General features: G+C 50.8%; 1 protein-coding gene across 6 annotated transcripts in view; it reads left to right on the top strand.

Moving 5' to 3' along the window:
• Positions 1–18,455, top strand: part of DHRSX (dehydrogenase/reductase X-linked) — a 206,415-nt gene that overhangs the window by 93,241 nt on the left and 94,719 nt on the right. For all 6 annotated transcript variants that reach the window (XR_010379602.1, XR_010379598.1, XR_010379600.1 and 3 more), the window contains exons 4-5: positions 1,943–2,044; positions 13,724–13,931. Coding sequence is in view for 1 of the 6 variants with exons in the window: in XM_064483573.1 (XP_064339643.1) it covers positions 1,943–2,044; positions 13,724–13,931 (310 nt within the window). In the remaining 5 variants the exon portion in view is untranslated. The remainder of the gene's footprint in view (positions 1–1,942; positions 2,045–13,723; positions 13,932–18,455) is intronic.

Genomic DNA, 18,455 nt, shown 5'->3' on the forward strand with positions numbered 1-18,455 from the left:
ATCTCAACCTTCTGCTTCTCTAATTACCCAGATAGACATGAAGCTGTCATGGATGGCAGTCGAGGTAAAATGAAAAATGTCCCTGCGTCTCCCTCTCCTGCTCTGCCCCCTCCCCGACCAGCTGTATCCGTTACCCGTGGCCCCTCCCACCGTGCTCATTCTTGGGGGAGGTGCAGCGCCCACTTGGGTTTTAGGTGAGCCCTGGCACGCGTGATTCCCCGTGTCCTGTCCGAGGTCATTCCTGGTGCCTCGGCTCCTTCGGGGGGCGAGGTCCCACCCTCTGCAGTGTGTCTTCCGCGTTTCCGTTCTCAGGGAGGGCCCTGCAGAGTGTTCCAGTCTACAGGGGGACGCTCTGCCCACCCCAGCTGTACGGCTTGGCTTCAGGGTCGCATTCCGTGTGTCCCCCCTCCTCCCAGTGGTGCAGACGCGAGGGGCCGGGGGGCCAGGTGGCTCCCGAATGAGCATAGCAAGTAGAGCCTGATGGACAGGAGTGGGCAGAAAGGAAACAAAACTCAGTGGCTGTGCCACAAGCCAGCGATGTCAGGGTGGAACAGCAGTCCTCACGCTTCTGGTCGTTTCTGATTCCTTTTTTTCCCCCAAAGAGCAGAGGAGAGGCATCTTCGGACTCCCCAGAGATCCAGTAACAGGGCTGTCTGTCTGGAAGCTGAGTGTAGGGGTCCACTCAGGCTTTTACCATGCATTCAAGTTATTAGCGATAATGTGGGTTCTCCTCTACTTTTTTTTATTTTTCTTTTTTCACATTCTTGGAAGTGTTTCGGGGGGAAGTTAGAATGGGGTGTCAGGAATCCCTATCCATGTGGCCCCATTTTCTGGAGCGGCACATCCGAACTCCCTGTGGTGAAACCCCTCTCCCCGAGTCTGTCCCTGCCTGGCGCCGTTGGAGAAAGGAATTATGAGAAAAAAATAAATTTTTTAAGGGAAAATACTGAAAATGCGCACGCCCTTGTCCTCGGTGGCCGTGTGACTTGGCGCACGTGGGTTCCACTCTCCACGCTGAAGATGCTGGAAAGGAAAGATTATCTCAGAATGTCCCTTCTGAGTGAACACTAACGTATGTGTTCCGAAGTACGTAGCTTCCCAAGCGAGCGCTTTTGCTGGCTCTCTGGCGCTGTGGCATTTAAAACGTCCTGCAGAAAACTCCGAACCGCAAAAACCCACAGGCACGTCTCACCCCTGAGACACATGCTGCAGAAGGTGCTGGTCCTGTGGTCCAGGGTCCTGGGGCCACAGACGTCCCCATGAGCATGTTCCCAAAAGCTGGGGCTGGAAAGACCCAAGGTGGTCCTTTATGAGAGCCACCTAGACGGCACAGGGACCACACTGCTGCAGAATGACCGAGAAAGCAGGCTTCTGCTCAGGACGGTTGTGTGGTCTGGGTTCCCCTCTGGACCTCCGGATCCTCTTCCAGACTTGCACGGTTGTTCAGCGAAGTCGGTTCCTGGAGGTTGTAGATCTGAGGTTCTGACACTCCCGTTGCCCTTGCCTGGGGGCTGTTCTCTGTTCCCAGAAGCTGCCCTCGGGGTCTTGCCCCATGGCCGTTGCACCACGCGGTGGCAGGAGAATCTGTCTGGTTTGCTCACAGAAGGGAGTCTTATGTAATGAACCATTGCCTTAGGAACGACGCCCCATTTTCTTTTCTGTAGAAGGAAACCCCATCACGGGAAGACATCCCATCATGCTGGCTACATCCTGTTGACTAGAGACACGTCACCGGTCCCACCCACACTCAGAGACGGAATAATTAAAGACGTAACTCACTGAGGGCAATCTTCTTAGCACGTGTTCCCTGCAGTGGACCCTCCTCTTTTTCTAATCCGGGGCCACTTCCCAGGAGGGCTGCAAGTTAACCTGCCCGCTCAGGAGTCATCTTAGCTTCTGCCGTACTTTGGAAGATAACCATGCGTTTCTGTCTTTTTTCCAGTGGAGTTTTTGTATTGCGACCTGGCGTCCATGAGGTCTGTCCGGCAGTTCGTCCAGAAGTTCAAGATGAAGAACATCCCCCTCCATGTGCTGGTCAATAATGGTGAGTGTCGGGAACCCCAGGGGCCAGCGAGGGCGGGGCGTGAGCTCTGGCCGCCGCGCGAGCGCCGTCCCTTGGGAAAGCAGGACCCCAGGGAAACCCGTGGACGTATCTGCCACTTGTTGCCGCTGCTTCGTTCCAATGGTGCGCGTGGCTTTTATGAGCGCGCTCAGTTGTAGGACGTTGCTTTGAAATGATGGAAAAACGTGATGATGGGCCGTGTGGCGGTGATACTTTGACAGATCCACTTGGGCCAAGGTGTATCAGGAACGTGGGAAGGGCTGGGCGTTTTCCCAAGTGTCATTTTACTAAATCCTCCGTGTGTTTCCGTGAGTGTCGATGTTTGGGCTCCAGACCCTCACACCCAACTGTCTTCGTTGCATCCCTGCAGCCAGCACTCTTCAAAGGCCCGCGTGGCGTCCCCTTCCCTTGCCTTCAACCCATGATCAGCACGAACCACCCACAGCCCTGCTTTAGCCCATGGAGCTTTTCAGAGCATCGGACACATGTCTCCTTCGTCACCTTGGTGCCCCGTCCCCCACCCGTCTCTTCCTCTGCTGTGGTCCACTTATTTCATAAAAGTCCATCCCGACCCTACAAAGAAAGGATTAACACGTTCAGATTTTTTTTTTAAGACGTTCAGATGTTAAACACAGAACCAAACCTCTCGTAAATGTGCCGAAACACATTTGTATCGGTGGAATTAAGACATCGCCTTCAGACTTGGAGACCCCGTCCATAAAGGAGGTAAATAGTTAAATGGATGCAGTCAGACGGATAGACGTAAATCAAACAATGAGCTACAACCACTACGCTTCTTACCAAATAGAGCAGACATTTGTCAAATTATTCGTAGCTCGGGTGGCAGAGAAAATGTTACCATAGGACCCTTGAGATTACACTGAGCCTCCACGTGGATAATCCAGGATAATTTTTGCACCTAGGAATTTTTTTTTTTTTGGAAGGGGGAGGAGTTAATTAGGTGTATTTATTTTTTAGAGGAGGTCCTGGGGATTGAACCCGGGACCTCGTGCATGCTAAGCATGCGCTGCACCACTGAGCTACACCCTCCCCCTGAAGTTTCACATCTGAGGATCCTTAATCAAGCCCTCCTCCAGAGTCCCCTTTGCCATCGGAGGTACCGTAGTCACGGTGCCGGGGAGGGTTAGGTTGTGGGCATACCTGAAGGAAGGGTGCACCCTTCTTCGTCCTGAGTCTGATGCTTGTCCGTCTGATTCTGGCTCCCAGCGCCTGGGGTGTGTCATTTCTCCTCCTCTCTCTCTGTCTTGCTGTTCTCTTTTTCCCCATCGTATGAATGCGGTTGGCGGGCAGGGTTGTGGTCCGAGAGATACCTCTGTTCAGTCCACTCGTTCCATTGGGAATTCTCACGGAAGGGAAAGACATGGGTATAGAACTGTGCATAGAGTGTGCGTCCAGCGTTACACGTATGCACGTGCGGTGTTGATGTGTGTGTGTGTGTCTTGGAGAGAGCTACCCGCGAACACGGTTCCCCTCTGCTTAGCCCGGGAGAAACACGGCGTGTGATTCACACCGGCGGCTCTTGTGGGAAGACTTTAATTTCTCTTTCCTCTCCCTGGTGCTTGATTGATATTTTTCGAGTTTCCCGCAGATGGTTATGCCTGAAACTTACTTTCAGAAATGTGTGATTTCCTGTGCCCTCCACTTCATAAATTAGGATCCGTTAGGAGTTTGGGGTTGGCTGATAACACACTACTGTACATAAAATAAACAACAAAGACGTACCGTAGAGCACGGGGAACTCTATTCAATAGCTTGTAATAAGCTGTAATGAAAAAGAATATATACATGTGCCTGAATCAGTTTCCTTTACACCCGAAACTAACAATATTGTAAGTCAACTTTACTGCAAATTGTCATTACCAAGGGGGAGGCGGGGGTGGAGGGATAAATTCAAGACGTGCAGGGACACACTCCTGTATATAAAACTCATAAACAGCAAGGTCCTACTGTGCAGCACAGGGAACCATTCAATTTCTTGTAATAACCTTTAATGGAAAAGAATGGATTTACACATGGACTGAGGTGCCGTGCAGAGCTGTCCAGCCGCACGTCTGAGTTCCTCATCAGTTGGACGCTACTCCGTCATTAGGGACCGGGAGCCCTTCACCCGAGCGCCGTCGGGCCGGGGCGCTGCCCGGACGGTGTCCTGGCCCCACGCGGGGTTCCTGAGGTTTTACAGACGTGGACACGCACACAGCTGGCCGTCCGCTGGGGGCCTTTCCCGCCGCCTCCCGCAGCCTTTCTGTAGGGTTTCCCACCCGCCAAGAAGTAGAAGAATGATGGCTGCCAAGTCGCCGCTGGTCTCTGGGAGAGCGTCCCCTGCCCCGGGCCGGAGGTGCGTCTGTGAAGCTGGGCCCCACTGGCGGGCGGGTCGGGGCGCCCCCCGAGTCCTGGGACGGCTCCGGTCATCCGGCGGTGGCCCCGTGCTCCGTTTCTCTGCAGAGTCTTCAGCCAGGCACGCCCGGCTCTCAGAAAGGTTATGTTTCTCTGGAAACCGGGACACAGTTGCGTTTGGACCTCGGGACGCTTGGCGCTGGGCCGTCCTTCCACGCCCTCCGTATTCTCTCTGCAGAGACTCTCAGCCACATGTGGGCTGAGCTTCAGCCCAGACTCGGCCCGTCCGTCAGACCCTTCCTCTGAGCTCAGCACCTGTCCCTTCTCAGTGCCCCCGACGCGCCTCCGGCCGGCGGGGCTGGTGTGGAGTTTCTGAGTCCCCCCGAGGGACACTGGCTCCTGGGGAGAAACCGCTCCCTGGCTGTGCGAATCCCGAAGCTCGGGGCAGCTTCCTGCGTCATCAGACCCCTCTGTCCCTCCGACCTGTCCTGCCGCCATCCCGTCTCTCTGCTCTGCCTCTGACCCTCCTGCCTCTCTGATAACGACCGTGTCGTTGTGCTGCGCTCACTCAGGGTAAGCGCCCCACGGCGAGATGCTTCATTTCATCACATCTGCAAAGTCCCCTTTGCTACGTCAGGTAGCATATTCACGGGTTCCAGAGATTAAATCATGTCCACCACACGGGGGTCAGGAAGTGGACATCCTTGGGGACACCATTCTGTCCACCACACAGGGATCAGGAGCTGGACGTCCTTGGGGACATTATTCTGTCCACCACACGGGGATCAGGAAGTGGACATCCTTGGGGACATTATTCTGTCCACCACACGGGGATCAGGACCTGGACACCTTTGGGGACATTATTCTGTCTGCCACACGGGAATCAGGAAGTGGACGTTTTAGGGGACATTATTCTGTCTGCCACACGGGGGTCAGGAAGTGGACATCTTTGGGGACATTATTCTGTCCGCCACACAGGGATCAGGAGCTGGACGTCCTTGGGGACATTATTCTGTCCACCACACGGGGATCAGGAAGTGGACATCCTTGGGGACATTATTCTGTCCACCACACGGGGATCAGGACCTGGACACCTTTGGGGACATTATTCTGTCTGCCACATGGGAATCAGGAAGTGGACGTTTTAGGGGACATTATTCTGTCTGCCACACGGGGGTCAGGAAGTGGACATCTTTGGGGACATTATTCTGTCCGCCACACAGGGATCAGCACGTGGACATCTTTGGGGACATTATTCTGTCCACCACACGGGGATCAGGACCTGGACATCCTTGGGGACATTATTCTGTCCACCACACGGGGATCAGGAAGTGGACCTCTTTGGGGACATTATTCTGTCTGCCACACGGGAATCAGGAAGTGGACGTCTTAGGGGACATTATTCTGTCCACCACAAGGGGATCAGGACGTGGACATCCTTGGGGACATTATTCTGTCTGCCACACGGGGATCATGAAGTGGACGTCTTAGGGGACATTATTCTGTCCACCACATGGGGGTCAGGAAGTGGACCTCCTTGGGGACATTATTCTGTCCACCACACGGGGGTCAGGACCTGGACACCTTTGGGGACATTATTCTGTCCACTACACGGGGATCAGGCCGTGGACGTCTTTGGGTGGGGGGTCATATTCAGCCCATCACGCCCACCTTTGTGTGCTTGGTAATTCAGAGGCAGGAAAAATACAGTGATTAGCAAGAGCCCTTGACCTCATGTCGGTCATTCTATCGCCAAGGAGACAAACATTAATCAACTATTCATAGATTTGGGAAATCTGTGAAATGCCACCCCACCCCCTCCACCATAGACAGGGCCACCTGCCCTGTGACACACGGTCGTGCACGATGCGGGGAAGACCCACGCGTGGAATCTCCCAGCCTGTGCTCCTCCCAACACCGTGTCCGGGAGTCCCGGGCAGGCGGGCTGATGGACGCACCCTTGGACAAGAAAGAGTCCCCTTTCGGCCACAGCCTCTGTGTCCCTTGAGGTGCAGCAAAACCACGGAGCTGTTGGAAGGGGCTCGGGAAGGGGCCATCCCGTGGTACCCAGGATGGGTGGCTGTCTTCAGGGGTGAATGCCTCCCGGGGTGGGGGGAGCCCTGAGGGTGCAGTCAAGACTGAGAATGGATTTATCACCCGCCCAGTGGGCTGGGGGCTCGGGACAGACTTAGTTGGTTTCGAAAGTCAGGAAATTTCACATTTGTCTCAACCTTGCTGTGTGCAAATGACAGTTCTCGAGTCAAATACCCTGAGGGTCCCCCGAGTCAGCAGGTGCACACGGGTTCCCCAATTCAGGGACTTCTCAGAGAGGGACTCTAGTGATGATGTTGTTAGTGTCCTGGAGGGTCTGCAGAATTTCCCAAAACTATGTTCCCGGAACCCTCCTCTGCAGTATCGCCTCCTCCCACCAACGCCTCTGAACCCAGCCCGGGCAGCACGTCTCCCGGGGGAAGCAGGGAACGTTTCCAGGGAAGCCTCCGCTTCTGCTTTGCATTTTTTAAAAAGCGAGCGATCAAGATTTTGCAAAGCTGAAGCGTTGCAGATCTGGAGTCTTTTTTGCATTTGCCAGCGTGACAGGGACAGACCCAGACTGCCTCTCTCTGGCAGTAGGGAGCTCTTGCGTGAAGCCTGATGATTTATGAGACCCGAGAAAGATCTGTGGCTCTCCCTCCCACAGAGCTGGTCAATATTTACCATTCAGTCACATTGCAATTTATTTTATTTATCTGGCTCCCCATCCTGCTGCCTGAGCGTGGGTAGGTTTGTAAGCACTGCTCAGGATTTACAGCTCATCCTTGCAGGAGACCTCCCATAACTCTGGCGGATGCACGGCCCAAGATGAAGAATCTCTAAAAATGATGTTTCCTCCCCGCAAATAAATACGTCAGTGTTAAGCCTGAAAAGTAGCGAAGATGCTCGCCTGGCCGGATACACGCAAACTGAGTTTTTGGCACAATTCTCCACTCATTCATTCATTCGTTCATTCATTTATTCAATTCCATAAATCAGCTCGGCGGTCCGAACAGACCGGCACCCCTCAGTGCGTTTCTTCCCGGGAGTGGCCGGCGGTGGCGTTTCCAGCGACGGAGGACGGTGGGGCAGCGGGGGAAGGAGTGACTGGGGCCCGCCTCTTGGTGGACTGACGCCTGAGCAGCCCTCTTATTTCTGCGCTTGGCGTTCGCTGCATGAAGCGAGGCGTCTGATGTGCGCGCCGGGAAGCGGGTGACTCAGCGTGCCCGCCTTCCTGGGGGGAGCGCTGGATCTGAGTGTGTGTGTGAGTGTGTGTGTCGGGGGGGGGGGCGCTCCGCCTCGGCGCCGTCTGTTCCTCTCCCGCGCTGGCTGTCTCTCAGATGGAACCGGCCTCCTCTGGGTTTCCCCGCGCTCCTGCCTCTTGGAACAGAAGGCAGTCGGATGCTCCTTTGGTGGTGCGGACGCTGTCGGCACGGGGGGAGGGGGCGCGGCGAACTCCGAGTCCGTGACTGTCCTCAGACTAGGAAAGGGTGCCCACCCTGCCTCCTCTGTTCCTCCAAACATCCATCATGGGCCTCCAGGAATGTGAGTCAAGAAGCACAGTGGTTTTCTGACTTCCCCAGAGGCTTCGGAAGCATTTGACCCAGAAACTCATTTTCAAAGTGTGGAGCTGGCTTTTGCATATGGCGGGTCCCCAAGCGGGTGGGCTTTCCAGCCGAGGATAGTTGCTCGCTGCAGAATCACACTCAGTAAATGGTCCCTGTCTGCCGTGGAGCGTGCGGCGGGCCAGGCGGGTCTGCCCTCCATGGTGACAGTGAGATGACAATGTTGGAAAAACGGAGGTCGCTTGTGACTCCTGGATCCATCGACGTGATGCTCCCCCCAACACTTTCTCCATTGACCTAAGAATTATTTTGGACACGTCTTTGCTCTTTTTTTTTAAAAAAAAAAATTTTTATTGAAGTATAGTTAGTTTACAATGTTGGGTAAATTTCGGGTGTACGGCACAATGCTTCAGTCATACAGGAACATGCATATATCCCTTTTCATGTTCCTTTTCACCATAAGTTACTACAAGATACGGAATATAGTTCCCTGTGCTTTATAGTATGAATTTGTTGTTTATCCATTTTATATATAGTAGTTAATATGAGCACATCTCAAACTACCAGTTTATCCCTTCCCACCCCACTGCCCCCCGGTAACCGTAAGTTTGTTTTCTATGTCTGTGAGTCTGTTTCTGTTTTGTAAATAAATTCTTTTTTTTTTAGATTCCACATGTAAGTGATACCCTGTGATATTTGTCTTTCTCTGTCTGACTTACTTCACTTAGAATGACGATCTCCAGGTCCATCCATGTTGCTGCAAATGGCGTGACTTCATTTTTGTTTATGGCTGAGTAGTATTCCATTGTGGAATATATATACAATGGAATATTGTATGTTCTTTATCCATTTATCTGTTAGTGGACATTGTTTGCTTCCACCTCTTGACTCTTGTAAGTGGCATTGCTCTGGGGAACGGGTTGTTATAAACGGGAGCCCTGGGGAATGAGCAGCTGTTTTTACTGCTCCTTCTCCCACGTCTTGGTTGGCAGAGTTGGGGTTAAGATCTCAGACACTCACTAACCAAGAACCACCGTGTGGAGCACTGACCTGACAGCAATACCCGTTTATCCGTTTAAAACCCACAGACACAGCTGCGTGGGTTCACCGCCAGCTTCTCTCCCTCAGCACACACCAGACGTTCAGCAAGGATTATCGCCGGGGTGGGACATGATACCCCAGGAGGTCGCCACGACATTTTGCTTTAAAAGCAGAAATGAACCTGATTATTCCCAGCATCTCACTTGACCATGGGTTCGTCCTGGGCAGGGAGCCCGGAGTGTTGGGTCCAGCCTCCCCAAGGCTGCAGCCCCCAGGCCGCTGCTCCGCACAGTGAGCCCTGTGGATGGGCTGGAGCTCGGGGGTGGGGGTGGGAGGTCGAGCTGTATTCAGGGCAGAGACGTTTTTCCCGCGGCTGCAGAAATATGTTCTCCCCGAGGACGCTGTTTACGCAGAGTCTGCTCGGATGCCCCAGCATGATTTCCCGAGTGACCTTGAATTCACCCTTGGCCGAGACCGCGAGTTTCCGCTCTCATCTGTCAGCAGAGCTCCTGTCCAATGAGGATCCGTGCTGGCATGTCCCCCGGGCCCTGCAGCTGCTCCACGTTAACTCGTCCGGTTCCGTGTCACCAGGAAGTGCCTCATATGGGGATGGAGTGAATACAGAGTGTCCCTGCTCGAGGAGATGCGGCCATCACTGTCCCTCAGCAGGGGTCACTGTTAAAGTGACCACTGGTGCCCCAGACAAAAAAAAATGAACATGGAGGGGTCCGGCCGGGGTGCCCCGGGGTGGGAGTGTAGAGTCCAGCATCGGTGCAGCTGCTCCAAGGTCGGGCTGACCCCACTCCCCTGGCTTTTTTCTCTGCGTCAACCTTCCAGGGGTCAAAGGCCATCTTGAGGATGGGGTCACCATCGACAGCTTTCTTCTGTAACAGTTTCTTTAAGGAACCTGTCTGAAGCCCCAGGAATTTTCTGCAAGTTAACATCCCCAAAGTTCTAGCCACAGTCCCTGTTTTTTTTTTCTTTTTTAATAAATTCTTTAAATTTTTTTTAATATTTTATTTTTTGATGAGGAGGGAGGTAATTAGGTTTATTTATTTATTCAGTGGAGGTACTGAGGATTGAACCCAGGATGTTATGCCTGCTAAGGACACGCGCTACCCCTGAGCTGTATCTTCCGCCCACCTCCCAGTCCCTGTTGACCCCACGTCCCCTTCCAATGCCCCCAACTCCATGACGTGGGCTGTTTTCCACTGGGTTTTGATGCTCAGAAGGGTGTGCCTGGTACCTGCTGGCTGGTGCCCTGAGACAGAGCTCTCGAGCCTGGAATTCATCATTCAGCGACTACAGCCGTCTCACTGACTACCCCCAATCCTAGTGCATTGAAAGAACCATTTCCTTTTGTTAAAATGTATTTTTTTTTAAATTGAAGTATAGTTGGTGTACACTAATAGTATGTAAATTACAGGTGCACAGTATGGTGACTCACAGGTTTTAAAGGTTACAGTCCATGTACAATGTATCCTTGTAGCTTATTTATTTTATACATGGTAGTTCATTCCTCTGACTCTCCTCCCCCTATCCTGCCCTCTACCCTGCCCTCCCCACTGGTCACCATGAGCTTGTTCTCTGCACCTGTGAGTCTGCTTATGTTATATTCACTAGTTAGTTCTATTTTTTTAGATTCCACATGTAAGTGATACCACACAGCCTTTGTCTTTCTCTTTCTGACTTATTTCACAGCATAATAACCCCCTCCAAGTCCATCCCTGTTGCTGCAAATGGCGTTATTTCATTCTTTTTCATGGCTGTGTAGTATTCCACTGTATAAATGCACGACGTTTTCTTTATCCAGTCATCTGCCGATGGACATTTAGGCTGCTTCCATGTCTTAGCTGTTGTAAATAGTGCCACTGTGGGAATCACCATTTCCTTTTCCTTGCAGTTGGGACAGGCGTAGCTCTGGGGCCTCCATGATCTGATGGGCCCACCAGGGGATGTATGTCCAGGATGGCGTCCTGCTATGCTGGGAACATGGTAGTAGTGCCCGCTGGATGGGCTCAGCTAGGACGGTCGACCAGATCGCCTACATGTGGTCTGTCCCAAATAGCAGTCTTAGCGCTGCCAGTCTTCTCAAGCAGCATGGGGTCTGCCCAGAGACAGAATTCTGGACACCAGGAGCTGCATGGTCTTGTCTGAGCAGGCCCTTGGCATTTGTAGGATATTGTCACCGCCACTGCCTTCTACTCACGAGAGCAAATCTCACGGGAATGCGATGGAGACTCCCTCTCCTGGAAGCACGAGTGTCCAGTGTGCGGGCTTGGTCTGCAGCCGCCTGGAGGTCCCCCTCCCTTTCGGCCGGCCTCACATAAGCCATGTGTCCTTACGTACTAGTCTGTGCGGGCTGAGGGCTCCCTGACTAGGATTTACAGCACGTTAGCGGACTGAGTGTATGTGTGTGGCCTCATCCCACTCAGTCAGGGAAATGACGTGACGAGAGAGGCATTTGCATTTGCCATAAACGCCAAACTTTATGTCCGCGTGACAGCTGATCCCCGCATGGCTTTTGGATGACTCCTCAGGAGCACCCAGCACGCTGTCAGGGAGCACTTTGTGCGTCTGGTGTTCCTGGCTGCAGGAATGTTTAAACACACGTTCTGTGGAACGCAGGAGAGACGTGTAGCTGGCTGGCCCCTGTCTGTGGGTTCCCCCTGGGCGGGTCCCCACTCGTGGTGTTTTACAGCAGTGAGCTCAAGGGATGGCGTTCCCGTATCAGGGAAGGTGTCTGAGACACCTGGGTGTGGAGGGAGGCGGTCAGACGCACTTGGCCCGGCCAGAAAGCGGGTGCAGGTCTGAAGCCCACACCTGAATTGACCTGTCCTCTTGTTTATACGTCTGGAGCCCCGTCTTCCATCACAGTCCATGAAAGCACCCATCAGCTGTTGTCCAGATTTATTTTTAAGTGTTTATCTACCCCGTTGCTGCACCCAGAGCGCGTTGCCGCCACTGTTAAAGCCACAGCCTGAATCACATGGGTTTGTTTCTTTTTTCTTTTTTTTTTGCCTCAAGAACTTCAACAGTGGGAAAGCAGCACTGGGACCAGGGATGTGGGGTCGTGAAACCCAAGGTGGGTCCTGCCGGGGAGCTGGGTGTGGTGGGGCATGCACGGTGGCCTGCGTGTCCAGGGAGAGAGCTCACAGTCCAGCCGGGAGAAGTGTCCACACGTACACTTATGCACACACAAGTGCACGTGCAGAGGGTTACATGTAGAAATCCAGACTCACACACATGCAAAGACTCATATGTGTGCTTATCTGTACATCCGTATATCTACATATAACACACACATAAATGTGTACACACCTGCAGATGCATAGAGACAGGTATGCACGTATGCATACACGAATATATATGCACATGTGCAGAAAATCATTCACATGCCAAACAATTTGCAAATGCAAATATATATGCAAATACCAGAGCCTATGGAAATGAGTATACAAATGGAAATACATGTATAGATGCATTATCCGTAAACATATGCAAATGGGTGGTTAACTGAACACTTACGCATATGCAAATACCGCTGCTCACAGTTACAGTACGTACACACATGCATATGCATGAATATGCAAATTCCTTTACCATACCCCACTTACAAATACATATGCAAATACCTCTGCTCATATACAAATATGTATACTTATGTACATGCATATGCATGAACATGCAAATACATTTCACCTCACACACTTACAAATACATATGCAAATGCCTATGCTCATATGCAAATACATACACTTATATATATGCATATTCACAGATATGCAAGTACATTTAACCTTACCTCGTACACTTACAAATACATATGCAAATACTGCTGCTCATATACAAATGTGTACACATACATACATGCATATGCATGCATTATTTGCAAATGCAGGCACTTCTGCAGATACACAGGCATGCTCCTGCATATGCAAATCCATAGACACACATGTACCACAAATACCTAAGAAAACACGTGTGTAAATTGATAGGCATTTATAAATACATACGTGCAGGGAGATGCACACACAAGTAAACACGCAGATGCAGAAACGTGTATAAGTGTGTGTGTGCATGTATGCAATTGCATACATGTAAATACACGCACACGTGCATATCATACGTGTGCACACGTACAAACACGTCTACGGTAGGCATACAAATACACACAGACTCACACACGTATACGCCACATCTTCTTTATCCAGTCACCTGTCGATGGACATTTAGGCTGTTTCCACGTCTTGGCTGTTGTAAATAGCGCTGCTGTGAACACTGGGGTGCAGGTGTCTTTTCGAATTAGAGTTTTCTCCAGGTATGTGTATGCCCAGGAGTGGGATTGCTGGGTCATATGGTAAGTCTGTTCTTAGCTTTTTAAGGAACCTCCAGGCAGGACAGTCTGATCTTGTGGTGGGTGCTGCTGTTTTGTGATTATTTGCAAGCTCGGGCCACCGAAGGGCAGACTTTGAGAGCAGGAGAGGTCTTACTGGTCTGTTGGCTTCGCCCCCGCAGCATGCAGGGCAGGAGGCTGAGAGGCAGTGAGGACCAGACCCCCCCCCCCCGTTCTGGGCTCCCAGGCTGCTTCCTCGTCCCTCTGCGGGAGGCGGCTGTTCCATCTCATGTTGCCCCATGTTCCTCTCCCTGAAACTCCCCGTCTCCCCAGCCGGCGTGATGATGGTCCCTGAGCGGAGCACTGAGGACGGCTTTGAGGAGCACTTTGGGGTGAACTACCTGGGCCACTTCCTGCTCACCAACCTCCTCCTGGACACCCTGAAAGCATCCGGTTCTCCTGGCCACAGCGCCAGGGTGGTGACTGTGTCCTCGGCCACGCACTATGTTGGGGAGCTGAACCTGGACGACCTCCAGAGCAGGTAAGTGAGCAAGCGATGCCGGCGGCCCCGTGGGCTTCCAGGGAGGTTGGGGCTTACCCATGACAGCGGCGCACTGAGCAAAGTCCCCCTGCCCGGTGACGCCAGTGCACAGGCCCTGACTGTCTCACATAAACCTGTCCTGTAATAGGAACTGGAACGACCAATGCACACAGACCTTCCAGACACCGCAGGCTCCGTCCCAGAACACTGCAAAGGCGGCCATCACACCACTTTCCCAGTGCACGTAAAAGTCATGTGTACGCTAGACTGTATTCTGTTCATTGTGCAATAGCATTTTGTGTAAAAAACAAACATGTACGTTAAAATAACACTTCATTGCCAGCACTATTTACAATAGCCAAGACACGGAAGCAACCTAGATGTCCATCAACAGATGACTGGATAAAGAAGCTGTGGTATATTTATACAATGGAATACTACTCAGCCATGAAAAAGAATGAAGTCATGCCATTTGCAGCAACATGGGTGGACCTGGAGATCACCTTAATGGCAGATGTCTGGTCTCCAGAACTGGGAGGAAGTGAATTCCCATTGTGTTAAGTGCCCCCCTCCCCGCCCCAGTCTGTGGGTCTCCTGTCCCCTGTGTGGGGCTGTAAGAGGGTCTTCCAGGTCCTGAGGAATCTGAGCTGTGCTGGGATGGGCATCAGGGATGCCTGAGCCACACCCAGAGTCCTGCAGGAGCCCTGGGGTTTGCGCAGGCAGATCTCACTCCCAGCCATTTCTGACCTGTTCTATCAGAACCCAGGGGGTGGGAAAGTAATCTGGAAAAAAAAAATGGACATATAACTGAATCACTTTGCTGTTCACCGAGACCAGGCAGGTGAGCCCCACCCTCTCCCCAGTCCTAGCTCTGACCTTGGACAAGATGGGATGGCTCTTGGTGGCAGAATGAGCAGGACCTCCTGGCTGCAGGGGTGGCTGCGTCCTGTGCCACTAACCAAGGTGCTTCTTTTGGGTAAAAGTGACGTGTTTCCAGTGGCGTCGTGCACCAAGGTCCACCTGGAGACCAGGGCTCAGAGTGGACTTCCACCGGGTCCCCCCTGCTGTCTCCTTCTGGAGGGTAAGGACACCCTCCTCTTGGGTTCATCATCCCTCCCAAGGTACGTGCTTCTTACAGGCTTACTCCCTTCCGGGGAGGAATGTCTCCTTGTTCCCATTGGCTTTCTGTCTTCCTTCTTCTTTGGTGCAACACATCAGCATTGGGAAAGTCCGCCTTTTTTCTGTTGCTTCCTGTACAAGTTCCCTGGGGCCATGGTGACAAAGTCCTGCAGACTGGGTGGCTGAGAACACCAGTTTATTCCCTCCCAGTCCTGGAGGTGGGAAGTCCAAGATCGAGGTCGGTTGGTTGGACATGATGGTGAGGTTCTAGGGGAAGGAGGTTCTGGAGGTTTCAGAGGAGAGTTTCTTCCAGGCTTCTTGCCAGCTTCTGGTATTTTTGCCTGACCTTGGGGTTCCTTGGGTTTGTAACGCATCTCCCCATCTGTGCCGTCATCTCTGTGTGAGCACCTTCTGGTCATCTCTGCCCCGGGCATCTTCTCTCTGGGACTTCACATGGTCTCCTCTGTGTGCCTGTCTCTTTGCCCCAAATCCCCCTTTTTAGAAGGACACCAGTCATATTGAATTACAGCCCACCCACCCAAGCTCATGTTAACTTCATTACCTCTCTAAAGTCCCTGTGGCAGGTGGCGGGAGGTTATAGCTCAGTGATAGCGCACATGCTTACCATGTTTAATACCCCACCAGGACCTCCTCCAAAAATAAACAAATAAGTTAATCTAATAGCACCCCCCCCCCAAAAATAAATTTAAAAAAAGACCCTATGTCCCAGTTAGGTCCTATTCTGAGGTCCTAAGGGTTAGGACTTCCACAGATCTTTTTTTTGGGTGGGGCGTGGACAGTTCAGCCTCCTAACAGTCACCATGTGTCTCTCCCCAGTTGATCCATCTTTAACCTTTTAAGACACATGATTTCACCCTGACTTGCGTTGGAGAGTCAGTCATCACTGAGATCTGAGTCACAGCCAAGTCTCTAATTCTGTTATCCTCTGGAACATGAAACCTAATTAAAACTGTTTTCCCTTGTTAAACTGTCCTTTATCAGTCTGATTTGCAGGCCCCAGGACAGAACCTAAAAGTATAGAGGGAAAAAAATTTTTTTCTCTCCCTGCATTTTACCTTATTAAAATGTAAGCCTTACATGTATATATTTTTATAAGTTCAAATACGTGGATGTGCATATATTGTCTTTGGCAATAGTAATTTTTTTCTTTGATGATAACTTGAAAACCTCATTGGCTCAGCAGAAAGGGAGGGCCTGCTATGTTCCTGGCATCTTGCTAAGAATGGGGGCCTTTGCTGACCACGTCCACTGAGCACCTGGACTCGAGTAGCTCAGGGCAGCGGTGTAACTACTGCAGTGGGCTTAGGCCGGTTCTCAGATCAATGGCAGACCTAGACCAGGTAAAATCGTCACTCTAGTAAACAGCACACACTGTTTATATGAAACAAAGGCGTCCAAAAACCCAGGGTCTTCTTCCCAGCCAGAAAGCCATGGCGCTGCAATTTAGAGTAGGGTTTCCCATCTCTCTGTAATGTTCTCTTAGGTTTTCAACCAACAATCCTTTAAAGAATTGTTGAGCCTTTGATTCCATACACAGAGATGTGTATATGGTGTCCAAACTACCATTCTTCACCTTTCATTCTCTTGTCTGCAAGGCAGAGAGAGAGAGACGGTTGTCTGAATATGCCATCCGAATATATGCCACATCCACATAAAGATTATTTTGAGCTGGAGGCTACTGAGACACAAGATATGCAGAAAGGTGGCTTTCTGGAATTTCCTTATCTGAATAAAAGCATAAACTCATGCTTGTTTAAGAAACAAGACTTCCCAACTCTTTTGGAGTTTCACTTCTTTCCTAAGAAGTCCCACACATGTGTAGAATTAGAAGTAAAATCGGTATTTTTTTTTTCTTGTTAATTTGGCAGGTGCCAGTTTAATTTGCATGCCCTCGTGACGGAACTCAAAAGTATCGGAGAAAAGTATTTCCTCCCCAACAAAAAGTCTACCCCAGCACTGTCTCTACTTTTGTTTCACATTATTTATTAAATAGTTCTATCAATAAATTATTTTTTTTAAAAAAACAAACATATTTTCATGGTTTCAGATTCTACCTTTTGACACCATTTATTACAAAAGCAGGTTATTAAAAATCTCACATTTCGACTCAAGCCATGTAGACGTCTCATGAATTTCTTTCACCTCCGTGTTAGTTTGTGGGTTGAGTCTGCCTTTGCCTGCCTTTTTTCTGTTAACATTGTAGGAGTTTCTTCATTGTTTTAAACATCAGATGTCTCTGCTCATTCCTTGAGGTTTCATTTACAAATCTTCGTGGGGGAATCACGTCCTCTTGTGTGTTGGCTTTCATTCTTTTCCCATTTCCACTGTGAGTATTTCTTTATCCTTAAATCTACCAGGGAACCTCTTCTGAACTTACGTGTACTCTTGGAATTCTTTTTTTTCCCCTCCCACAGAGACATGTATTGGCTTTTTCCCTCACGTACTATTTTTAAAGAATTTCAGTTCTCTCTTGTCCGCCTGATGTATAAAACCGTAATTACACAAGCCGTTGATTTACCCTTGAGAATTCTGCTCGTGTATGTCTCACTGTCTTCTTTCTAAATTCATCACCCCCGTTTCCTCCCAAACAACCCTGTAAGTGCAGGGTCGAATGTGTGTATGTGATGTCGAACTGGCCCAACGCCAAGACGAAATTTCAGCTTTCATCTCCTCCTACTTAATCACTCCCTCTTTCCTGCAGTTTCCTCCTCTCCTGCAGCGAAGAGACAGAAGGAATTTGCCAAAAACCAGTGTCTTGATGGTAATTGGGGGATTGGGGCTCGTCTTGGCTCAGGGGAGAGAATGTGTGCCCAGAACTGCCCTATTTTTTTTGTCACAGTTCCTCCCTCCAAAAGAAGTTGTGTTTGGAACTCCTTCAGCAGCTCGTCTTCTGTCACCCTTGGATGACCTGCTCCGACTCATCTCTGAGACAAAGGACCTGGGGTTTGTTTTCCAGCTTAAATTGCATGGACCCCAGGCCAAGCCTCAGAGGTTGCATGTGGCCACTTTTGACAAGTGGGCTGGTTCTGGGGATGTGGGGACGAGCGGATGAGGAAGAAAGATGCTGCCCAGAAAGGGGCAGGAGGTGGGACCACGTCCCGGAGGGGTGGGCATGCTTGTCACGTGGACAGACTGCAGGCGCCGACGCGTGCTGTTTAGAAGAATGCTGTGAGGTTTCTCAGAAAGTCTCACCGGGCAACTAAGTGTACGAGGCTGATTTCCCAATGATATCATTTCTACTTGCACTGTTTTTCTGTGTTTTTAAGTATTTCCCTTTTGCTTTTATCATTTTTCTCCTTTTATGTGCTTTCCTTGGTAACGTTTTCTCATTTCACTTAAAACACTTTTTTTTTAATTGAAGTAGAGCCGATTTACAATGTTGTG

Source organism: Camelus dromedarius, chromosome Y (assembly GCF_036321535.1).
Source record: "Camelus dromedarius isolate mCamDro1 chromosome Y, mCamDro1.pat, whole genome shotgun sequence".
NCBI lineage: Eukaryota > Metazoa > Chordata > Mammalia > Artiodactyla > Camelidae > Camelus > Camelus dromedarius.